Source organism: Myxocyprinus asiaticus, chromosome 12, assembly GCF_019703515.2.
Source record: "Myxocyprinus asiaticus isolate MX2 ecotype Aquarium Trade chromosome 12, UBuf_Myxa_2, whole genome shotgun sequence".
NCBI lineage: Eukaryota > Metazoa > Chordata > Actinopteri > Cypriniformes > Catostomidae > Myxocyprinus > Myxocyprinus asiaticus.
In genome coordinates this window covers 42,014,787-42,041,116 of record NC_059355.1, presented here as the reverse complement: position 1 = coordinate 42,041,116, position 26,330 = coordinate 42,014,787, and the positions used below count along the sequence as shown (strand labels likewise).

Below are 26,330 nucleotides of genomic sequence, written 5' to 3'. Positions count from 1 at the left end.
CTCCACCCTTCCTCCAGACTCTAGGACCTTGGTTTCCAAATGAAATACAAAATTTGCTCTCATCTGAAAAGAGGACTTTGGAACACTGGGCAACAGTCCAGTTCTTCTTCTCCTTAGCCCAGGTAAGACGACTCTGATGTTGTCTGTGGTTCAGGAGTGGCTTAACAAGAGGAATACGACAACTGTAGCCAAATTCCTTGACATGTCTGTGTGTGGTGGCTCTTGATGCCTTGACCCCAGCCTCAGTCCATTCCTTGTGAAGTTCACCCAAATTCTTGAATCGATTTTGCTTGACAATCCTCATAAGGCTGCGGTTCTCTCGGTTGGTTGTGCATCTTTTTCTTCCACACTTTTTCCTTCCACTCAACTTTCTGTTTACATGCTTGGATACAGCACTCTGTGAACAGCCAGCTTCTTTGGCAATGAATGTTTGTGGCTTACCCTCCTTGTGAAGGGTGTCAGTGATTGTCTTCTGGACAACTGTCAGATCAGCAGTCTTCCCCATGATTGTGTAGCCTAGTGAACCAAACTGAGAGACCATTTTGAAGGCTCAGGAAACCTTTGCAAGTGTTTTGAGTTGATTAGCTGATTGGCATGTCAACATATTCTAATTTTTTGAGATAGTGAATTGGTGGGTTTTTGTTAAATGTGAGCCAAAATCATCACAATTAAAAGAACCAAAGACTTAAACTACTTCAGTCTGTGTGCATTGAATTTATGTAATACACGAGTTTCACAATTTGAGTTGAATTACTGAAATAAATTAACTTTTCCACGACATTCTAATTTATTGAGATGCACCTGTGTGTATATATATATATATATATATATATATATATATATATATATATATATATATATATATATATATATATATATATTCAATATTAAAATATTTTTCAATATTTTAACACTGCTCCCAACTTCCCAAAAGTGAATTTATTGATTTAATCATTTAAAAAAGTCAACAGTCAAATGAGCAGTTCAACAGTTATTTTTTATATATTTTAATATTTAATTCAGCACCAATTCCAACAGTCCAATGAGCAGTTCAACAATCAGTTGAACATGTAATTATGCATACTAAATATAACTTAGGAGTCATCTATGACTTATTTTGGCTTTGATAATTATTATTGAAAGTTAAAATTAAAAGTTTGTCATTGTTAGTTCCTCACATGTACGAATATGAACCCTCATTTTGTTTCACATGGAAGTACACACACTTATCCATTTTAAGAGGAAGGGAAGACACCAATACAGTATTTGTATTATACATGAAGACAATGTATTCAAATATTGTATATCTTTTTTGTAGAAGTTACAAATGTATGGATGCAATGCATCATGTGTTAACAGTCACAAAGAGCCAATGATTTGTATCCTTAAAGATATACAGGCAGTAGCATGTTATGAATAAACACTCCTTGTCTATGCATTGTGTTTTCAGTGATATCTTTGTGTACAGTGCAAATAAAGTTCACATCGAAGTTCTATGCAAAGGCAGACTGTGGTTGGTAATTTAGAGATTGAGAACACGCACACACAGAAACACACTCTAAAACTTGATTACATTTCTCAAAATCCCTTTATTTAAAACTATTACAAAATGTATAAAAAATATTTACACAAAACTAATCTGGGGTTGTTAGTCTAAACAACACTTATGAGGTCAAAATCATGAGATCCGTGATGTCAGAATCATATGAGTGGAAAAGCTATTAAGAAATTATTAAGGTTAAGTTCACATAAATAAGAAGTATAAATCAAACTAACAATGGATCTCTTGTATTAGAAATATTATGAGATGATTGCGCAGAATGATGTACTGCATACTGCCACTTAAAAATTGTATGTGAAACACTGCATTATGTAACAATAAACATTTCAAACTGAAGTATGCAATGTTGTCTAATGAACTTAATACGTTGCATGTTTAAATCAGTGAGTGGTTTTTAGTTATAATCTCAGAAATAAATAGGGTTATTTCACATTTTTAATCCAAACATGTGTCTTAATTTTTTAGCAAGTTATCCGAACAATTGAGTCAAGGTGCAATGGATTGGGTTCAAGCATGAAACTCAATTTAAGCTCAAATTTCTTGGATTGAGTGTGATTATTTACTGTTAACATATATATTGCATTATGATTGGTGGAATTATTTGGAAAAAGTGTAAATCTAAAAACATGGCAGATCTTTTAAATATTACATCCAATAAATCTACATTTAGACACAAAATTTATATTAAGTGCTGCTATGTTGGATATACTCGTTCCTGTGTGTGTCTTTCTCGCTTGTGCAAATCACAAAATCTTATTTTGCAGTACAGAAAGTCTTATTAGGTCATGCTTAACACAGTTTCTTAATGAGGTACCATAGTCCCCACATTGGAAATATTTGTCCACATCCTTCAGAAAATGCATCATCATTCATATTTCATATTAATTCATTAAAACATATTAAATATCCTGTTCTCAGATCAGCAGCTGCAGGAGTTCATATACTCATATACTCAAATAGATAATTGTTTAGAGTAAATAAAGTGAGGTGCAGTTACAGCTCTTTCTGTACAGCGTTTATAACTGCTGTCCTCTTCAGACTCTCTTTGACCCTTATGAACTCAGGTGCGCCCTTTGACCTTTCCCTCTGCTCCTCTGCCTCTCTCTCAAACTAAGGAGAAGAATTATTAAAACTGATGTTAAAATCGCATCTAAGAGGCGTTTGATTGTGTTGTGTATACAGAGAGGAATACGTTATGGCATCATTACTTGAGAGACTGCATGGATATAATGATTTAATGTAAAAGTAAAAAGTCACTTGATATCGCAGGACCATTTAAAATAAACTAGTCAAGGCAAAAAGTGACATGGTGACCAGTTGGGGATGTAAGATCTACTTCTTTAGCCTATAGTGGGCATCTTATGTGTCAACAAATATTGATGTTCACAATATGGCTTGAGTAATGACATTTACAGTACATTTACCTTCTCAAGTCTCATCTGCCTCTTCAGTAACTCCTGCTCCAGAGGAGATTTCTCCTCTTCTTCTTTTATCTCTTGTTTCAGAGCCTGAGCTCTGTTCCTCTGTTCCAGAACCCTCTGTAACTCTGGCTTCTCCTCCACCACTCCTCCTCTGTTACAACAAAGTAGAGCCAGCATTACTAAAACATTTTTTTTTACTTCTTTAGAATAACGTGCACCCCAGGAACGTGTATTGAGAAAGGGTCCATTTTGATTGCATGTTTACTTTAAAAACACCACATTTAGCAGTCATTCATCAGAAAATGCTTTAACAGTCTCCAAAAGGGGGAAATATCATACCAAAGTAGCTATGCAAAAACCTCACTAAAGGAATAGTTCACCCAAAAACGACAATTCTCTCATCATTTACTCACTTTACTTTTTAGAAGAATATCTCAGCTCTGTTGGTCCATGCAGTGCAAGTAAATGGTGACCAAACCATTGAAGCTCCAAAAAGCGCACAAAGTCAAGTCATTTTTTATTTGTATAGCGCTTTTCACAACACACATCGTTTCAAAGCGTCTTTACAGGAAATCATGCATTAACAAAAAAATGAAACTGTAATATCTATGTCTTACAGTGATCGTTGTGTAGTTTGATTATATATGATTGTAAATTGTGTATACAAATTAAATAATTAAATAATAACTGTATTCAGAACCCCTGTGAGCAAGCTGAAGGCGACTGTTGCAAGGAAAACAAAACTCCATAAAATGTTGGTTAATGGAGAAAAATAACCTTGGGAGAAACCAGGCTCATTGTGGGGGGCAGTTCCCCTCTGGCTAAACAACATGAATATAATGCCAATATTAGTTATTTGTGTGCAATGCAAGTCATGGTTTAAAATTTGTAAGTTAAGTAAGTGTTAAGGTCCAGTGTTTAAAAAAATAAAAAAAATAAATTATTTTTTATGAACTTTAAGACTAATGTCTTTGAAGTCCATTCTGGATTAACTGTAGAATTTCACATAGATGCATTGTCCTTTGTTAGTTGGCTGATGAAGGCTTTTGTTGGCAATTAAATGAAAGTCTATGTATTCCATTTCAAGAGTGTAGTCCATCAATAGACAAAGGTGATGCAGTCAGAGGTCAATGATGTGTATCACAATTCAACCGACAGGTCAATTTGGTGAGGTTCGGTGGGGTCCATCCAAAGTCCAAGGTTCAGGCAGTGGCATATGAAGTATTTGATGTCTTACAGTTGGAGTTGGCATCAATTCATCCTCTGAAGTCAAAAGACTGAGGTGATGTCTGGCTAGCATGGGCTGTAGTTTGTCGTCATCACTCAGCAACACGTAGCAGTGGAGTCCGACACCAAGCAGGAACAGAGCTGTATCTGGCCAGCTCTGGTAACATCGGGATATGAATCCTGAGGTTGAGACAAGGAAACAAGTAGAATAATATTAGTGTGGATGCCATTCAGTTTATTGCAGAGTTAAGGATCATTATAGATGTTTCTGGTTCCAGCAGACCTAACTAAAGCAGCCTAATTGTGAGTTGATGGATAAATTAGGTGTATGCCTAGCTAAATAGATGAGTCTTTAGTCTAGACTAAAACTGAGTGAGTGTTTCTGCATCCTGAACTGTGTTAGGGAGACTATTCCATAGTTTAGGAGCCAAATATGAAAAGGATTTACCTCCTTTTGTGGATTTTGATATTCTTGGAATTCTTAACAAGCCAGAAGTTTGCGATCGTAATGAACGTGACGGAATATAGTGTGGTAGAAGGTAATTTAAGAACTGTGGAGCTAGACCATTCAAAGCTTTGTATGTAGTTAACACAATTTTTAAATTAATACATAATTTAACTGGTAGCCAATGTAACGACGATAAAATTGGTCTAATGTGATCATATTTATTAGTTGTAGTCAGCACTCTGGCAGCTGCATTTTGAACCAACTGAAGTTTATTGAACTTGCTGGACATCCTCCCAGTAATGCATTACAATAATCTAGTCTTGAGGTCATGAACACATGAATTAGTTTTTCAGCATCAGCAATAGAGAGCATGTGTCGTAACTTAGCAATATTTCTGAGGTGGAAGAATGTTGTTCTACAAACATTGGAAATTTGATTTTCAAAAGACAGATTATTAAAAATAACACCTAATTCTTTGCTGTTGAAGATAACGTAACAGGTACATCCATCGGCATATTTTAAGAGGTTTTTGGTCCAATAATTAGTACCTCTGTTTTGTCGGGAATTGAGTTGAAGGAAATTTCTGGCCATCTGTTCTTTGATTTCATTGAGTTTAGAAGAAATATAAAGTTGGGTATCGTCGGCATAACAGTGGAAACTTATTCCATGATTCCTGATAATATCTCACAGGGAAAGCATGAATAAGGAGAAAAGCAGAGGCCCTAAAACTGATCCCTGTGGCACTCCATACTTAACTTTTGTTTGATTTGACAATTCCTCGTTTACATGTACAAAGTGGTAGCAGTCTGATAAATAGGACCTAAACCATGCTAATGCAAGTCCACTAATGCCAACATAATTCTCCAGCCTATTCAAGAGAATGTCGTGATCTATCGTGTCGAAGGCAGCACTAAGATCTAAAAGCAGTAGAAGAGAAATGCAGCCGCAATCAGATGATAAGAGCAAGTCATTTGTAACTCTGATAAGTGTAGTCTCTGTACTGTGATGGGGCCTAAATCCTGACTGAAATTGTTCATATATACCATTTCTCTGTAGAAATGAACATAGTTGGGAGGACACTACTTTTTCTGGTATTTTCAACATGAGTTGTATATTTGAAATCTGTCCGTAATTAGCCAATTCTCCAGGATCAAGCTGTGGCTTCTTAATAAGATGTTTGATAACTGCCATTTTAAAGTTTCTTGTGACATGTTCTATGGTTAGCGAGGAGTTAATAATATTAAGAAGAGGTTCTGAGATTACAGGGAATACCTATTTTAAGAGCTTAGTTGGTATTGGATCTAACATACAAGTTGTGGCTTTTGATTTTTGATAAGTTTTTTTTTTACCTCTTCATGACCTATGACAGCGAAGTATTGAAGTTGCTCGTGAGCAAAAGTATGAGACACTGTTTTCTGAGGTGCTGTGACAGTTGATTGCATAGTTCCAATTTTATTTCTGATTATTTCAATTTTATCAGTAAAGAAATTCATGAAGTCATTACTATTGTGCTGCGACGGAATATCTGGTTCAGTCGATGCTTTATTCCTAACCAATTTAGCCACAGTACTGAATAAACACCTAGGATTGTTGTGGTTATTTTCCATGAGTTTGCTAAAATATGCTGACCTGGCAGCTTTTAGTGCCTGTCTGTAGCTACAGACACTATCCTTCCATGCACTGCGAAATACCTCTAATTTTGTATTCTTCCACTTGCGCTCCATTTTCAGAGCTGCTCTCTTGAGAGCATGAGTGTGAACATTGTACCATGATGCAGGGTTTTTTTCTTTAATCGAGGGGGTGCGACACTGTCAACAGTGCTAGAGAAGACTCTTTTTATATTTTCTGTTATTACATCAAGTTCTTTTAGACACTTTGTCTTACTGAGTATGTGAGACAATTCTGGAAGATTATTAGTGAAGCTATCTTTAGTGGTCGAAAGAATAGTTCTACCTGAACGATAGCATGGTATAGATTGAGTGTCATTAGCTGATCGCAGCAAACATGAGACGAGGTAATGATCTGAGATGTAATCGCTCTGTGGTAGAATTTCTATACAGTGTCAATATCAACTCCAAGAGAGTTGAGAATATTGATAAATGCTAATCCCAATGTGTCATTTTCATTATCTATGTGAATGTTGAAGTCACCAACAATTAAAGCTCTATCTACTGACTCCAGCCAGGTCTCCTAAGTAGCCAAATTGGCCCGGTTGCTAGGGAGGGTAGAGTCACATGAGGTAACCTCCTCGTGGTCGCGAGTAGGGGTTCTCGCTCACGGTGGGGTGCGTGGTGAGTTGTGTGTGGATGCTGCGGAGACACTCAACAAGCCACGTGATAAGATACGCAGATTGACGGTCTCAGACGCGGAGGCAACTGAGATTCGTCCTCCGCCACCCGGATTGAGGCGAGTCACTATGCCACCACAAGGACTTAGAGCACACTGGGAATTGGGCATTCCAAATTGGGGAGAAAAAAAAAAGCTCTGTCTACATTAATGTGGCATGGGGGCGTGGTCATGTGTCTGTCTGAGGGAGAGGGACTGTAAAGGATCTCCGTTCGTGGGCAGTGGAGGTGTCAGGAGACAGCGAACAGTGTGAGTGTTTTATTCTGACACTTCAGCTTCACACACAAAGCAAACATGCAAAACAAACGGCTCATAGTGGCCAACTCAAAATAGCTTTCTCTCTGGCAATCAGTCTTAGTTATTCTGGGCCACTCTCTCTCTATCTCCTCTGGCGAGCCTTATCAGGCCTCCCTCCGCTATCACTATAATTAGAGACAGGTGTTAGAGTAATTACAGCCCAGGTGATGAGCCTTACCTCTTTCCCTCTAACGTAGACAGACACATGACCATGCCCCCTATGCCACAATTAACTACTAGATCTGATTCACCAAGGAAACCAGAGTACGGCCCGGGTGATCTATATACTGTAGCAAGGGCAAAAGATGACAGATTTTTTATTTATATCTGATGGTGTCACATTAAGCATTATTAGTTCAAAAGACTTAAACTTATATCCTGTCCTCTGAGTAACACCAAACACTTCACTGTAAATTGTAGCAACACCTCCTCCTCAACACTTCAGATGAGGCTCATGTTTATAACAATAACCTGGGGGAGTAGATTAATTTAAACTAATATATTCATCCGGTTTAAGCCAGGTTTCAGTCAAACAGAGCACATCCAAACTATGTTCTGTAATAATTGCATTTACTTTTAGTGCTTTAGTAGAAAGAGATCTAATGTTTAGTAGCCCTACATTTATATGATGTTTATCTTCAATTTTGTATTTATTTATTTATTTATATTCAAGTTTGACCTTAATCAATTTTTTCTAAATGATTTAGTGAGAGTTCTGTGTTCGGTAGTTCTGTGTAGAACACAGACACAGTCTCTGTATGATATCTAGGTGATACAGTCTCTGTGTTGTAGTTTATGTGACCTGTGTGACATCTCAAGGCAGCTAGCAGACGTTCGGAACAACCAGTTTGTCTGCTTCCTGACCTGGGCCCCAGTTAGTCAAATACTATCACTATTAAGACTATGAGCCAAATGACTAGAGAGGAGAGTGGCACCTTCCCTAGAGGGATGGAGTCCATCTCTCTTTAGAAGGTCAGGTCTACCCCAAAAACTCTTCCAATTATCTATAAATCCTATGCTATTCTCCAGACACCACTCATCCAGCCATTCAGTGACACTAATCTACTATAAACCTCATCACCACGACGAGCAGGGAGGGGGCCAGAGCATATTGCAGTGGCTGACATCGTTTTTGCAAGTTCACACACGTCTTTAACATTATCTGGTGAAGCCGGACATCGTTAGTGCCGACATGAATAACAATTTTAGAAAATCTATGTTTAGCATTAGCCAGCACATGTAAATTTGATCTGATGTCATCCGCTCGAGCCCCGGAAATGCATTTAACAATGGTGGATGGAGTCTCTATTTCCACGTTCCTTAAAATAGAATCACCAATTATTAAAGCTCTTTCAACATGATTCGCTGTGGGTGCATCGCTGAGTGAGGAGAATCGATTGGAAACCCTAACAGAAACGGGAGAGTGGTGTCGCTTTGCTGAGCGAGTATGCCACTGAGACGTCACCCAAACGCCCTGCTGCGGAGGCTCTACATCTGGAAGAAAAGTGTGTGTGTTGCTCACTGTACTGCCCGCATCCGAAACAGTATCTACCGATTTCTCTTTCTCATTGACCTAACTCATTAATCTTCTCCGTCAGCCTGACTAATTCTTTATATTTATCACATGTGAATTCCTCACTGCTGACGGAAGAAGCTATAGTAAACATGTGGCATGCAATGCAGGAAAAAATAACATGAGCGGATGCCATGACTTACTGCAATTGTTTGTTGTTGTTGTTGTTGTTGTTTTTATGGTTGTTCTTGAGCGGCAAGGGTTTGAGATCGATGTGGTTCCTAATCTGCAGATGTTTTAGATTGATGCAATAATCAGTGTAAAACACAGTGGAGATAACGATTGCACGCAGTTGAGATGCGAGATGTAGACAAGCTGGAAAAAAACGGGAAAAAAAGAGAGAAACGGGTGCATGTGGTAGAATACACACAGTTGAAACAGCAGAAAAGCGGAAAAAATCGAAGCACGCATTAAAATGGCCAAGGATAAAACGATGAATGTGAATAAGCAATGCTAAGCAGGCTAGCAAGCTACAAACACAGACTCGTGCAGCGTGCCGACAGCCCACGAATTAGGCCCATAAAGGGATCATAAAAGAAATATATGCTACTCCTGTATTTAAATCCATATCTTCATAAATGATAGATGTGGGTGAGAAACAGATCAATATTTAAGTCCTTTTTATTATAAATTCCCCTCCTTGCCCAGTAGGTGGCGATATGCACAAATAATGCAAATCGCCAAAAACAAAAGAAGAATGTGGATGTGAAAGTGGAGATTTATAGTTAAAAAGGACTTGTATATTAATCTGTTTCACACCCACACCTATTATATTGCTTCTGAAGACATGGATTTAACAACTGGAGTCACATGGATTACTTTTATGCTGCCTTTTTTTGTACTTTTTGAAGCTTCAAAGTTCAGGCACCGTACGCTTGCATTGAATGGACCAACAGAGCTGAGATATTCTTCTGAAAATCTGTTTGTGTTTTGAAGAAGAAAGTCATGCACATCTGCAATGGCATGAGGGTGAGTAAATGACAATAAAATTCTAATTTTTGGGTGAACTATTCCTTAAAACAGTTTACTAAATAAAAATAAGACATTTAATTTGACTGCCATCTGCTGGCTTGGACATGTATATGCAAAGGATATAAAACTTTCCAGAGTTCAGCCCCTTTGTGGGTACATTTTGAAGTGAGATTAGGAAATAGCGGTGGAATTGGGTCAGGCGATAAATTAAGGCTGAGACTAAGCTTTTGTTCATGACTTTGCTTTCAGTCTCAATAACAGCCTCCTTAAACAATGTGAACATGCTTGTGAGTCTAGGTTAGTTCCCTGCTGAAAAACACATCCTTTTAAACCAGCCTAAGATGGTTTGCTGGTCTTAGCTGGTTTGAGATGGTGTAGCTGTCTCCCAGCCTAACCAGCTGACAAGTCCCCATAAACCCTCTAAAAGCAGCAAACACTAGCCTGACAAGGATGGGAAACCAGCTAAGACCAGCAAACAATCTTAGGCTGGCTTAAGCTGTTTTTTGCACCTTTTGTGTGTAATAATGAGCTCTCGGTGGAGCTCATGGTGGTTCTTGGATGCTTTGATGGGATTGTGGATTTTTTTGGGCCTGATGAGCTCATCATAGTAAATGTTTTCCAATTGCTCAGGTAGCAACTGGCTCTGGTCAAAATCCTCTTCTCTGTCCCATCTCTGATCAGGGTCTATCACGGATCCCATATCAGTGACTAAATCTGAAAGATGGAGATGGGTAAAATGATTTTTTGTTTTAAAAGACCAAACCACTAGAATGCATCTTGAACATTGAATGTTTTAAAAGTGACAACCATCCTCTATTTCCTTCCACTGATTATAGCACTAAAATATCCCAATAATAGTCAACCCACAACATATATTAATGCAGTTGTATCAAATAATATAAGAGAAACTTTGAAAACCTGATGCGCCAGGTCCCATAAGTGGTTGTGCGCAGCTGGAGTTATGATGTTGATGATTTTGATCTGCCTAAGGGAGAAAATTGGATATGACTCATAAACATTACAACACAAAATGTTAATATTTTTTTATCTAGACATGGCAACAAAATCTAAATAGTAAATAACATATATATATATATATATATATATATATATATATATATATATATATATATATATATATATATATATATATACACACATATACAGCTCCGGATAAAAATTAAAAGACCACTGCAAAATTATCAGTTTCTCTGTATTTAGGTATGGTTTAAGTAAAATGAACATTTTTGTTTTATTCTATAAAGTACTGTCAACATTTCTCTCAAATTCCAAATAAAAGTATTGACATTTAGTGCATTTATTTGCAGAAAATGACAACTGCTCAAAATAACAAAAAAGATGCTGTTTTCAGACCTTGAATAATGCAAAGAAACAAGTTCATATTAATTTTTAAACAACACAATACTAATGTTTTAACTTAGGAAGAGTTCAGAAATCAATATTTGGTGGAATAACCCTGATTTTCAATCACAGCTTTCATGCATCTTGGCATGCTCTCTACCAGTCTTTTACATGCTGTTGGGTGACTTTATGCCACTCCTGGTGCAAAAATTCAAGCAGCTCGGCTTTGTTTGATGGCTTGTGGCCATCCATCTTGTCTTGATCACATTCCAGAGGTTTTCAATGGTTTTCAGGTCTGGAGATTGGGCTGGCCATGAGAGGGCCTTGGCGGTGGTCCTCCATCCACACCTTGATTGACCTGGCTAGTGTGGCATGGAGCATTATCCTGCTGGAAAAAACATTCCTCAGAGTTGGGGAACATTGTCAGAGCAGAACGAAGCAAGTTTTCTTCCAAGATAACCTTGTACGTGGCTTTATTCATGCATCCTTCACAATGATGAATCTGCACGATTCCAGCCTTGCTGAAGCACCCCCAGATCATCACCGATCCTCCGTGAAATTCCCAGGAGATCAGCAGTTACAGAAATACTCAAACCAGCCCATTTGGCACCAACAATCATGCCACGGTCGAAATCACAGAGATCACATTTTTTCCCCATTCTGATGGTTGATATGAACATTAACTGAAGCTCCTGACCCATATCTGCATGATTTTATGCACTGCTGCCACACGATTGGCTGATTAGATAAACGCATGGATGATTGTTAGTGCCAGACGGGCCAGTACTTATGTAACTGCTGATCTTCTGGGATTTTCAAACACAACAGTCTCTAGAATTTACTCCGAATGATGAAAAAACAAAAAAACTTCCTGTGAGTGGCAGTTCTGTGGACGGAAATGCCTTGTTGATGAAAGACAGAGAATGGTCAGACTGGTTCGAACTGACAAAGTCTATGGTAACTCAGATAACCGCTCCGTACAATTGTGGTGAGAAGACTAGCATCTCAGAATGCTATTCTGAGATGTGGGTCGGCGCTGTTTAGGCGGCACGAGGGGGACTTACACAATATTAGGCAGGTGGTTTTAATGTTGTGGCTTATCGGTGTGTGTGTGTGTGTATGTATATATATATATATATATATATATATATATATATATATATATATATACTGATATAAACTATATTCATATCACATGTATACATTACATGGCTCTTCAAGATACTTCAAAGAATACCATTTTGTTACCACTATCAAGTATTATTGTCCATATCCCATAACTTTCAAAAACATTCAACCCACTAAAATGTAAACATCAAGTTAAATTGCTTGTTCTTTTTTTATTTTATTTTTTATTTTTTTAGTTAAATCAAGTTAAAACCTGTAGTTAATAGTTCATTGCACTTTTTTCAACCATTTAATTTAATTGCTGATAAGGGGGAAAAAAATAAGTAGAAGAATAACATTTAGTAGAAATAAGATAAATTATTAAGACAAGTTAAATGATTAATGACAACAAAGATGTTTTCAACATTGCACCATGATTCAAAAAATCATGGTAATAACATGGTACTTTTCTGTTATCCAGTCTTTGTTTTTCATTAGACATTACACTGTCTCATCCTTATCTGTCCATCTAAACATTCAAAATTAATCTCCAAAGCTGCTGATGAAGTGGACAATAGTCCTGTTTGTTGAGAGAAAGTTGCACGAACACAAGGGAGGCATTGTATGTGTTTGCGTTAACACCACGCTGGGTTAATCATATTGGACTAAAATGGTTTCGGGACCAGTTGGCGTTCTGCTACCTCATTACTGGCCCTGCCAAACCAACTTGCCATTTCCTTTTCATGATCTGTTTGTTGTCTAGAATGCTATTGTTGCAGGAGAGTCATGAGGAGTGTGCTTGGACTAAATCGCTGAAGAAAAGTAAACCAGGGTTGAAAGAAAGTATTTAAAATAGGGTTGATGATCGTTAAACACATGACCAAGCTTTTTTACAGGGGAAACACTCAATTCTAAATAGATGAAAGGTAAAGATTATGTGCTCTGACGTCAATTCTGCCTGGGTTATAATCTCATAAACAGCCAGTAAGTCGATACAGAGGAGGGTTTAGTTGCTGTAGCAATGCTTGATTTTACATAAATGCTTAAGAATCAGAACTAACAAAGCTGTTATTTGATATATAATGCATGTTCAGCAAATATTATATATTTTAGCCCAGACCTGCAATATCAGATGATAGAATGTGATGCCCCAAAATTATTTTGACACTTTAGCCACACTTATAATGTGTGAATGCCATTGCATTTGATAACAAAACATCAAATCAAGTGGCATTTACAAACAAATGATGCTAGACCTGTTCTCCAAACTAACTTTTCAAGCCATTTTTTTGCCATTACATTTAACTAACTGATCTAAATGTGATTTTTAGTGGATGTATGAAGTCAGTTCCTCATATTTTCTCACAAGTATCTTACCAGAGTAACAAGAGGTGTACAGTAGCTCATCAGATTGACTATGGACATGTTCCACTAATGTTTGACAGCCAGAAAGTGTCCAAATACTTATCTTAATTTAGAAAAAAAAAAAACATTATATATGCCACTTAATTTGATATTTTGTGATATCATGCAATGCCATTCAAATGTTACTTAAGTATCCAAATACTTTTTGAAGCCACTATAAAATACCTAAGACAATATAATACTGTGTCTTAAACTCTCAAAGTTCCACAATGTAAACAGAAAAATCAAACAAATATTTTCAGCTCAAAGTATAGACATTTTGTATTAAATAGTTTATATACCTCAAACAGTAGTGAATAGTTTATACTCTCAACATGATCCACATACAGTAATCCGTTCCTTTAGAGTACTGAAAATCTTCATCATACCCATTATATCTTTAGAAGAGGTGTATATGACATTCTCATTCTCACTCTCACACTCAACACATAAACAAGTTGATAAACAGTTGGATATGTGACATTGCAACAGTTTCCCTAACTTTAAATTGGATTAAAATGTCCTTACATTCTTTCCATGGGTCACTCCCATGATTCCAAAAATGTGGACCACTCACTGCCACAGGATTGTTCCAGAAACTTCCACTCTGTATCAAGGGCTTCCACCTACTATCTTCACAGAAAGCAAGAGGAGAAACGGGAGGGGACCTACACCCCTCCAACCAAACTCACACACACACTGATGCAGACTAAGCACGACCCCAGACTGAATACAGAGCATGCCCTAACTGGTACTAAAAGTCCTGCAGAGGGAGGAGGGTGTGAAGGATATGGACTGTTTTAAAACTGATGTTCCTGACTCCTTACAGTTAATGTGAATAGCAACAGTGTTACCTTTACAGAGATGAAACAGTGTGTAAAGAATTCAGTCAGGTTTTAAATCAGGTTTCTTTTTATCTTTATTTATTTATGATTTACTGTATGACCATCAGTGGCATGAATGCTATCATGTTGTACTGTATATTGTATAAAATATTGTGTAAAAGGAACAGTAAACAAAAAAAGGGTAAATTCTGTCAGTTTTTATATTTTTACGAACCTGAACAACTTTATTCTGCAAACAAAAATAAGTTTAGCCAAATGTTTATTCTGCTGTTTTTCATACAATTAAACTATATAGTGACCAGGGGCTGTTGAGCTCCAAAAAGAACCGTAAAAGTACTGTAGTTCATACGACTTATGCATGGGAAATTGACATGTTGCTTCTGAAAGTTTATGTACCTGAAATCAATCCCATTTAGCCAAATTACTAACCCCGCATCAGACATTTTTGCATCAGATCAGGTGTGAACACAGTGCTACTGATGGCATGTTGCACAAGCAACCTCAGAGAGACGGGTTCTTGTCCTATGGGTACCAGGAAGTAACTGCGTTCACAATAACAATAGTGAGCCTGATTCAAACGTTGCATTTTCGCTTTAAAATTTAATTTTTACTCCACTGATGGTTAGGTTTAATGTTGGGGTTTGGGTTGGGGGGTAGGGTTAATAAAATATGCATTCCTGTTGACTGTATTACATCATTTACAAGCTAATATACAGTTCGCTTTTAGCACCACTCTGTGGACATTTCTTTAAACGTAAGTGCCCATACGTTCAACAACACTTCCAGCTTCAGCCACTGGGGGCAGTGATTTGAAATTCGGTAAGCACAGACCGATTTCAGCAGCAAAAGTTTCGACCTATTGAACATCTGCTTTTGTGTTCCATGAAAAAAAAAAAAAAAAAAGTCAAGACATGAGGGTGAGTAATTAAATGATGACAATTTATATTTTTGGTTGAACAGTTCCTTTAATGTTTATTGCTGCAGGGAAGGAAGATAAAGTTGCTACATTGTTACATAATGTCCCATTTTCACATCTCCCAAACAAGTCATGATCTGTGGTTGGTAGGTGCAGCGATCTCAATTATATATTATGGGAAAGCATCCAGTGATCTCCCCCATCTCTGGCCAGTCTCCATATGCATTCTTCATCATATCATTTTGAAGTAGCTAATCATAACAGAAAAATCAACCACAAATTTCACTCTTTAATACAGTCCACTTTTTTCACAAAAGAAGATCTTAAAAAGAGATTAACAGTGCATGTCTCAAATTCCAATTTTTTTTTAATTCGATAGGCACCTGCAAATACCCAACTATCCCTCTGCCTTACAGTTCTGACCATAGTGCTGCCCAAAACACTGAATATATCTCTAATTTCATCAGTGAGCCTGGAAAAGAGGAATTAAGACAACTTATGAATAAAACCAAAGTTAATCATTTTGACGTGTGTGAATGCAATTTTTATTTTGTTACAGGATCGACACTCGAGGCCACAAGTACTATATTTCCTGGCTTAATTGTCTTTAGATAGGCAAGTAATTCCTCTGCATCTTGAAAAAAAAAGATGAGGTGTCAATGTTGAATAAAAAGTGTTTTTATATGTAAAGATTGTATTACTTATTATCTTAGAAGAAATTGAGCTGCCTCTTTTGCAGGCATAAATTACCTCCAGTTTCCATATTAAAGTAATTCTTAAAACTTCACTAGTTTCACCTAAGAAAAGGAGAGTCGGTTAAATAAATTTACTTCCAGTTGCTTCAAGATGCATAATTACAGATTATTGTTAACACTAAACAAACAAAGATTTTTTATAGAATATTTCAGTTCCTTCCTGTAGGTCCTCACAATACAAGTATATGGTGACCAAAATTTTGAAGCTCCACAAAGCATAAAAGTAATCTATAAGACTCCAATAGTTAAATCCATATCTTCAGAAGTGATGATAGGTGTGGGTGAGAAACAGATTAATATTGAATTTCTTTTTTACTACATCTTTTGGTTTTGGTGATTCGCATGACTCGTGCATATCGCCACTTACTGGGCAGGGAGGAGAATTTATAGTAAACATTTGGATTTAAACATTGATCTGTTTCTCACCCACACTTATAATATCACTTCTGAAGATATACATTTGACCACTGGATTCGTATGTATTACTTTTACACTGCCTTTGTGCTATTTGGAACTTCTAAATTTTTATACCCATTAACTTGCATTGTGAGGGCCTACAGAGCTGAAATATTCTTCTAAAACTCTTCATCTGTGTTCAGCAGAAGAAAGTCATATACATCTGGGATGGCATGATGAGAGAATTTTCATTTTTAGGTGAACTATTCCTTTAATGTCATGTGTGTTCTAAAACAGAGTGCTGCTCTCCTCTGGCTGTATTGGGTATACTGGGGCTCGTTGTCACTCTTTGACCCATTGACCCTTGCCTGTCTGTCGATGTGGTTTTATTGTGTTCACTAATTTACCCAACAACTACAGAAAAAAATGTCATGATACTGGAATTTCAATATGGAGGGTAAAATCCACAAAAATTCACGTAACTTTGACCCTGTGAATAATGTAAAAAAATAAAATAAAATAGTTCAGTTCTATGACCACATATCTAAACCTAGCTGAAAGTGTTTCTAAAATATGATTTACTTTTAGCAAAAAAGTGTTGAGATTATGAGCCCTGGATGATTTTCCTCTGGTAGAGACCTTGTTGTGATCTCCTTTCCATCTGTTGATTTGGATGAACTGTTGGAGGGCTGAGGATATCCATCCATTCTCTTCAAGAGAATAAAACCATAGCTCATTTAAACACTACCTGATTGGACACCCTTGAATTAATTTATGTTTCTTATATCTTATAAACCTTGGGATCTAAAGGTGTATGCTTAAATGCTTGACATTTGTTTTTGGAGACAAATTCTGAATTGTGTTTATGTATGAATTTCTTTACGAACAAAAAAGAATTATTTTTTATTTTTTTTAAATGGATGAGTTGGACGAGAATGAAGTATATAAAGCAGCCGACAAGTGCCCAGCATACACGTGAACTCCTTCAAACCCATTTCAATTTGGTTGAGAGAACCAAGTTTAGGATTTGTGTTTGGGGTTAAAGTTAGGAAAAATCATTAAAACATTGTTTGTTGGTTATGTTACTCTATGGGATTTCTTGCAATTTCACCTTCTCGTACTACTATTACAACTTGTTATGAGATCAAGTCAAATGTGGACAGTACTTATAAGTAGGTTTTTGTCTTGACTAGACATGGGCTTGTGCAGCCATCCAAAATTATAACCTTCACCTTTTTTTTTTCTAGTTTTAGTCTGGTCTTAATGAAAATCTCTCTTTCCAAGACTTGACAAGTCTGAACATAAAGCAACTTAAAGCACTTTTTTACTTTTGAATTTTTTGAAGTTTGGAGTTTGAATTAAAGAGCATTCCGTTGGCATGTTTGAACATTCAGTTCAGGCAAATTAGCAAAAACTGCATACTAAAACATACTGAGATAAGAAGTAAGATACTGTATATTCTAATAATATGAGAAATCTGTTGGGAAACTTCAGACTATATTATTTAACAGAGCATCAGATATATATATATATATATATATATATATATATATATATATATAAATTGTCATCAACTCAAAAATCCTCAGCCAATTCTGAATAACAGATATCACTTGCAGTGAAATGGAGTTGTACTGCTCTTGTACTATTATTTATTGAAAAAATTTGAATTATTTTATGAGGCTCCACCAAAGCACATTTTCTAAAATCTTTCCCAGCCTCTGATGGGCTACCTCTTGTTGTGAATTAAAGACCCCCAATCTGCCTGTCGCCCTTGCTCATATTCTCTCATTTACATGACACTTTTTAAGGCACTTTGTGGTGTTGATGGACAGGCTCCATGGTGGGATGGGAGGATGGTTGATGATGAACTCCCAGTGTTCTGTGCTGCAGTGGTGACAGCTAGGTGACACATGCAAGCCCCTAAGCACATGCACAGCTCCTGCTTATTCATTGTCCCTGACAACCATGCTTAATTAATCATTGAGGTGTGGCAGTGTGGGCAGCTTCCCTTGACAGCAAACGTTTTGCATAGGAAACTAGCCATAGGTATGCTGAGAGACTGTAAATAGTAGTGTTTAAGTAGCAATTGCTTCCTAAACTGTGTTTGAAATAATACTTGAATTATTGTTATTTTTATAATAAAACAACTATTTAAAACTATTCTGTTTTTTTTTTCTAAACTATTTGTTGTTGTTATTATTTACCATCAAATTTCTGAGGTTTATAACTAAGTTTTTTGGAAAATTTTTATTATTATTTCCATTTTTATATTTATTATCAATGTTGTTATTATTGTTATTTACCCTATAATTTTTCAGGTTTATAACATATATTTATTATTATTATTATTATTATTATTAATAACCCTCTTATTTTTCAGGCTTGAAACATTTGAATTGTTATATACATTTTAATATTTATTATTATTGATATTTACCCTATAATATTTCAGGTTTAACAATGTTTTTTTATTTAAATTATTATTTCTGTTTTAATATAATCATCATCATCATTATTATTCATCCTTAATTTTTTACAAGTTTATAACAACTTTATTTCCATTTAAATCAAAATGAAGACATTTTTCTTTTTTTTTTAAGTTGCATCGCTCCATTATGCCGACAGTCTGCCAGTTTCATCATGCATGAGTGGCAGCTCAATCTTTTGAAGACTGAAACAAAAGTTTTGTGGAGCATGCACATATTTTCCTGTTTTGTTCATTGATGCAGAGAAGTTCTTATTTATGTCTTAGAACTGCTGAATTCAATTGAAAATGGAGACATTTTAAATGTTCGGTGTCTAAAATGTTACCATTTCATAGTGTTACAAAAGTCCAAATTGGTGAAATTATTTAAAAGGCCTGAAGGCTAGGAATAGTTGTATGAGCTCACTAGCTAAAGTTAAGTTATGATCCAGCCTCAACACTCAGGATACCACAAAGAATAGTGATTAGAGTTATGCCTTACAGTTATGATTTCAGGAGGCCAAAAATATCTTACCTGGGATTAGAGTGTAGAAGAGGGGTAATTTCTTTCTGGTAGTGCTGGCCTTGTTCAACTGGCTCTGAACCACAAAGGGAATATGTATAAGCACATATACATTATTCACTGAAAATCTAGCTCTCTGCCATAGCTCACAAATTTCCTTTTGTTTTGCACAGAAGTAATGAACTAATAAGTGTTTGGAACATCATGAAGTGAGTAAATTATACTTGTCATAAAGTATTGTGCATGTATTACCTGATGGTGGCAGTATTGCTATGCTTTCACAGTCTTACTGCCCACTAATTTGCTTCTCAATACCATACACACCACACCAGGCATGATTAGCAGTTGCAGCATATCTCTCTAATCAACTGACAACAACAATAACTGATGGATAGGGTCTTATGCTGCAATGCCATGGGAGTTTATTTCACTCTGGCCTAATTAGTGTTTTTTGTATGTATAAACTGCTTGACTGTCCTTCCTAATAGGAAACACATTATTAAAATTCACCCTGTTATGTGCCCACTAGCTGCAGAACATGCAAACTAGACACTATTTAACTGAGTAGCCTAATGATCATGGTTAAGTATAGACTTTCCATTGCTGTACTCAAGTGAGCCAATGAGGTTGACTACTGTAATTATAAATGTACTAAATGACTGGATAGTCCGTGTGTGTGTGTGTGTGTGTGTGTGTGTGTGTGTGTGTGTGTGTGTGTGTGTGTGTGTGTGTGAGGGTGATGTGTAGGCCTACCAAAGGAATACACTGAGTCCAGGTTGAGGTGTCATCACTGATTGTACTCAAACTTATGTTGCAATGATGAACCTGAGAGAAGATATTAAATATTGTTAGTTACTGGTATTGTGACTCACAAAACCTGGCTGGGTCATATCAATGTTGCTGTGTTGAATTTCCAGAATGTAGGATGGTAGGGAAAGAGTTGTACATATTTATTAGTAAAGCATTACCTGATTTGTTAGGGTGAGGTTTAGAGTTAGGGTTGGGTTAAACTATATTATAAGTCATCCAATCAGGCATCGGATTCTTCATGAATATAAATTACTCTTCCTCTGCCATCTTCCGCTTCGGACCAATATTTGAAAGCACCAGAAAGTCAGTGTTCAGTTTGCAGGAAAATAAACCTACAAGTGGTTTATTTATAGTTGTCTCTACATACTAAGCTGGGATATGAGAACAAATTTTAATATCCAAAAAATAACACACACCAGCTTTAAAATTTTTTTAAGGATATATATATATATATATATATATATATATATATATATATATATATATATATATATATATATATTTTTCCTTTTTTTTTTGCCCCCTACAACACTACAAATAAAAAAATAAAAATAAAACAAAATTAATCTCATTCTTATTACTGTAATGTGAAAAAAGTATATGTTATGTATGAAGACTTCAACAGATCTTGCTTACATTTCAATAGCCGTTGCTGATACCGGAAGTAAGTTTACCCTGCGAGGGCCACCCCCAAAGCGAGAAACGCGGAAGTGTGAAAAAGGCCTATTATCTGCCTGATCTCATGAAATTTACGTGAACGTGACAACATTTTTGCATTTCATAATTTACGTGCTGTATAACATGTTTGGCTGCATTTTTCCAGTGGAATGTCCAGCTGGGGGTGCCAAAAGTGAGTAAAATGGTGTCATATTCAGACGAGGCTTTAAGGTGAATTTTAGATGGATGTTTTTTCCCTAACCAGAAACTTTTGCCTGAACCTAACCCAATAGTGTTTTAAAATATAAATGAGATTTTAAAAAGACATCCTTACCAAATAAACCCCTAAACCTAACCATTAGTTTTTTTTTATATGCAGAAGCGAAATGAAAAAGCACATTTTCTGAAGAAACTACATCATTTTGTGCCACTTCTATGACTCCAATTCTGAGTCCAACCTCCTGTCAGGTGAGCTATTGCACAAGTTATTTGTGTCGGGATAAGTGTATATATGTAGGTGGGTCTGTAAAACAAGCATTAAAATGTATAGTTTTTCAAAAGATGCGTTAGAGTAAAAGTGTATTGATATAATAAAATAGCAGAGTCTGCGTAATAGAGAGAAGAATAAGCATTTTTAAAGTCATTATCAGCCATTAAAGTCATGATTTGATTGAAAGTGAGTAAAACACACAGTTGTTGTAGCGCCTCAAGTGTTCATTTCACCTGGAAACACAGGGAATTGTACCTGGAGACACGTATAACAAGTTTTACAAAAATGTATATAAGTCATGTTTTCACTATGAGACCAGGTTGGTTATTCTACAAACTTGGTGTAGGTTTTTTTTTTATCCCTAAACGAGACCAACATTTTAAACACCAGCTGCTCCTAGAGCTTTCAAACCACATCCATCAAACCTTGTACAGACCTTCGGACTGTTCTGGAATAGTGTGCCAACATTCACAGCTCATCTTCCTCATCCTGTTCATCTTCTTGACTTCTCCTTAGATTGGACCTGCTGGAGCCCAGAGGTTGAACCCTCCCACCGACACTCACCTGTATTTCCCAAATACCTCATTACTTCATCAGTGCCACTTTGTTATGAGAACGATCATTACTGGGTATGGCTAATTAGCAAGCAATCAATCAGAGCATGCAAGCTAACTGGCACCCCCATTAAGGCCAAGACATCAGCAGGGATGGCTGCCTACTGCTTATAAATCCATTTACATAAAGATCTGGATTGATGAGTGACCTTCCAGATCAGCTCAGCATACCTCAACTGCATTAAAGATATGTGCCATCCTTAAATGGGTAAAGTGGTGTTTTGGGGCACCCCTAATGATCCTCTGTAATTCCCATATCAAACTCCATTTAAGTTGTTAAACCATTTCAGATAAGAGTCTGGGACAATTACTGTACACTGAATGTGCTATGATGTAAAAAAAATTCTGGAACTTTAAAATGTGCTTCATGCGCTAACATCTTAACTGGTTTTAAGTAAAAAATACAGTATATTTTAACATGACTAAATCAACCTGACTACATTTGGCTAAACTAATAAAAGTAATGTTTAAGAATTAAATAAAGTTGAAATTGATCTTTAAGATAAAAATTGCAGGGTACCACTTTTTACAGTGTAGCTTAACTGGTAGAGCATGGCGCTAGAAATGGCAAGATCATGAGTTTCATTCCCAGGGACACAATCCTGGTTAAAATAATTACCTTGAATGTACTGTTGCTTTGGATTCAAGCATTATATTTTAATATAATTAAATGCAATGCACTTCACATTTATTTTAAAGCTCTATACTCATACTACATACCAACAATTGTCTCATTTGTTGCTATTTTTATTTCTCCTAAGAAAATATAAGAGTCTAAGCCAGTTAATATGAATAAAGCATAACTGAGTCTAAGCCAGTTAATACTTGAATAAAGCATAACTGAAAAATCCTGAACTATGAAAGAGCTCGAAAGGGCTAGAAAGTTCATATTGTAGTGTATACTATACTATACTACTCCCCCCCTGACTTATAATATAGTTTAACCCAACCCTAACTCTAAACCTCACCCTAACAAATCAGATAATGCTTTACTAATAAATATGTACAACTCTTTCCCTACCATCCTACATTCAGCAACATTGATATGACCCAGCCAGGTTTTGTGAGTCACAATACCAGTAACTAACAATATTTAATATCTTCTCTCAGGTTCATCATTGCAACATAAGTTTGAGTACAAGCAGTGATGACACCTCAGGCGTCTAGGGTGGATAAGAGCCGCACCAGTTCTGAAATTACAATAAGAACATGGGCACTCATGAACAAGCAACTCTACTGGAATGCGCCAATTAATCTCAAGTATGTTCTTGATTTGATCCCATCGAACCCTGTATGGATTGAGTGCTAGTTACTCAAAAAAACATTTCACCCTCATAAACACAGAATGCGTTATTTGTGTGGACCTCTACTCAAAGTTCATATTCTGCTTGCTTTGTTTTTAGGTCCACCTCTCAATCTTCACCTATTATGCCTTGTTTTGCCTTGTCTGAATGCCTTAATTTTTTTGTTTTTGTGTTGTTGCAAAGATATCCTTTTATAAGGTATATCCTTATAAAACATGTTTAAAAAAAAAAAAGAAACACATTTGGCTTCACCATGATATGAAATTGCCTATGTTTGGAATGGCATACTAACATACTACTCTTATTATTTCTGCAGTACATAGTATGTATACTGAGCACAGGTTTTATGCATTTAATATCCAGATGTCCTATTACTTTTGCCAAAATGTGCAGTGTTGAACACACTTGACCTTCCATTTTCAGTGTGATGAAGTAATTACAGACGTGATTTTAAAACATCTCTTTTTTTGACTCATTTCATCAGACTGCCAAAAAAGAAGACATTTTAACACAAAATGTTATTTAAAAAAATGCAAAATAACTATATTCGTTTCCAAGATGATAACTAGACAGCACTTACAATGTGCAATGTGATGAGATCATGTGGCAACAATGTAGCATACTGTGTGAAATGTTGGTAACACTTTCCAATAAGGTTCTATTCATTAACATTTGTAAATGCAGTAGTTATCATCACTTAACAATTAACAATGATTATCTACAGCTTGTATTAATCTTGGTTAATGTTTATCATACAAATACAATGGGTTCATTGTTAGTTCATATTAATTCATAATTTATTAACCAGTGTTAACATAGACAACCTTTAATTTTGAATTTTTTTAGTATATGTTGAAATTAACATCAAACCAGATTAATAAGTGCTGTAAAAGAGTTGTTAATTGTTAGTTCATGTTAACTTATTATTGTTAACAAATACAACCTAATTGTAAAGTTTTACCGAAATGTTTAAAATTTTTATATAATTCTTAATGTTATGTAACTATAATGTTATGTAATAATGACAACTGTTTCACTTACTAGGCAGCATACAGTATGTCAGTGACAATAAAACTTGAACTTGACTTGAGTGTATAATTTTTATACATATACACACACATATATATATATATATATATATATATATATATATATATATATATATATATAGTGCATCCACGTGAGGCTCTCACGTGGATGCACTGAGCAGGCTAGATACTGAGCCATGGGGAGCAGAAAAGAACTGTCAAAAGACCTGTGTAACAAGGTAATGGAACTTTATAAAGTTAGAAATGGATATAAAAAGATATCCAAAGCCTTGAAAATGCCAGTCAGTACTGTTCAATCACTTATTAAGAAGTGGAAAATTCGGGGATCTCTTGATACCAAGCCAAGTTCAGGTAGACCAAGAAAGATTTCAGCCACAACTGCCGGAAGATTTGTTCGGGATACAAAGAAAAACCCACAGGTAACCTCAGGAGAAATACAGGCTGCTCTGGAAAAAGACGGTGTGGTTGTTTCAAGGAGCACAATACAACGATACTTGAACAAAAATTAGCTGCATGGTCGAGTTGCCAGAAAGAAGCCTTTACTGCACCAATGCCACAAAAAAGCCCAGTTACAATATGGCCGACAACACCTTGACACGCCTCACAGCTTCTGGCACACTGTAATTTGGAGTGATGAGACCAAAATAGAGCTTTATGGTCACAACCATAAGCGCTATGTTTGGAGAGGGGTCAACAAGGCCTATAGTGAAAAGAATACCATCCCCACTGTGAAGCATGGTGGTGGCTCACTGATGTTTTGGGGGTGTGTGAGCTCTAAAGGCATGGGGAATTTTGTGAAAATTGATGGCAAGATGAATACAGCATGTTATCAGAAAATACTGGCAGACAATTTGCATTCTTCTGCACGAAAGTTGCGCATGGGACGCTCTTGGACTTTCCAGCACGACAATGATGCTAAGCACAAGGCCAAGTTGACCCTCCAGTGGTTACAGCAGAAAAAGGTGAAGGTTCTGGAGTGGCCATCACAGTCTCCTGATCTTAATATCATCGAGCCACTCTGGGGAGATCTCAAACGTGCAGTTCATGCAAGATGACCAAAGACTTTGCATGACCTGGAGGCATTTTGCCAAGACGAATGGGCAGCTATACCACCTGCAAGAATTTGGGGCCTCATAGACAACTATTACAAAAGACTGCACGCTGTCATTGATGCTAAAGGGGGCAATACACAGTATTAAGAACTAAGGGTATGCAGACTTTTGAACAGGGTTCATTTTATATTTTTTCTTTGTTGCCATGTTTTGTTTTATGATTGTGCCATTCTGTTATAACCTACAGTTGAATATGAATCCCATAAGAAATAAAAAATAAATGTGTTTTGCCTGCTCACTCGTTTTTTTTAAAAATGGTACATACACTATATTGCCAAAAGTATTCGCTCATCTGCCTTTAGACGCATATGAACTTAAGTGACATCCCATTCTTAATCCATAGTGTTTAATATGACGTCGGCCCACCCTTTGCAGCTATAACAGCTTCAACTCTTCTGGGAAGGCGTTCTACAAGGTTTAGGAGTGTGTTTATGGGAATTTTTGACCATTTTTCCAGAAGCGCATGTGTGAGGTCAGACACTGATGTTGGACAAGAAGGCCTGGCTCGCAGTCTTCGCTCTAATTCATCCCAAAGGTGCTCTATCGGGTTGAGATCAGGACTCTGTGCAGGCCAGTCAAGTTCTTCCACACCAAACTCGCTCATCCATGTCTTTATGGACCTTGCTTTGTGCACTGGTGCGCAGTCATGTTGGAACAGGAAGGGGCCATCCCCA

At 36.4% G+C, this 26,330-nt stretch overlaps 1 protein-coding gene and 1 long non-coding RNA gene across 2 annotated transcripts; one reads left to right on the top strand and one right to left on the bottom strand.

Annotated features, from left to right (window-relative positions):
• Nucleotides 1-822: 822 nt before the first annotated feature.
• On the bottom strand, nucleotides 823-14,492 carry LOC127449438 (protein FAM107B-like). The gene is made up of 5 exons (XM_051712853.1): nucleotides 14,247-14,492; nucleotides 10,764-10,830; nucleotides 10,355-10,559; nucleotides 2,986-3,133; nucleotides 823-2,671 (listed from the first exon to the last, which is right to left on the bottom strand). The coding sequence occupies exons 1-5, from the start codon at nucleotides 14,268-14,270 to the stop codon at nucleotides 2,555-2,557; spliced, it is 561 nt and encodes a 186-aa protein (XP_051568813.1). The 5' UTR covers nucleotides 14,271-14,492; the 3' UTR covers nucleotides 823-2,554.
• A 6,502-nt stretch (nucleotides 14,493-20,994) lies between these two features.
• On the top strand, nucleotides 20,995-24,433 carry LOC127449445 (uncharacterized). The gene is made up of 3 exons (XR_007898752.1): nucleotides 20,995-21,555; nucleotides 22,094-22,399; nucleotides 23,302-24,433. It is a non-coding gene; the product is annotated as an uncharacterized LOC127449445 (long non-coding RNA).
• The last annotated feature ends 1,897 nt before the right edge of the window (nucleotides 24,434-26,330 follow it).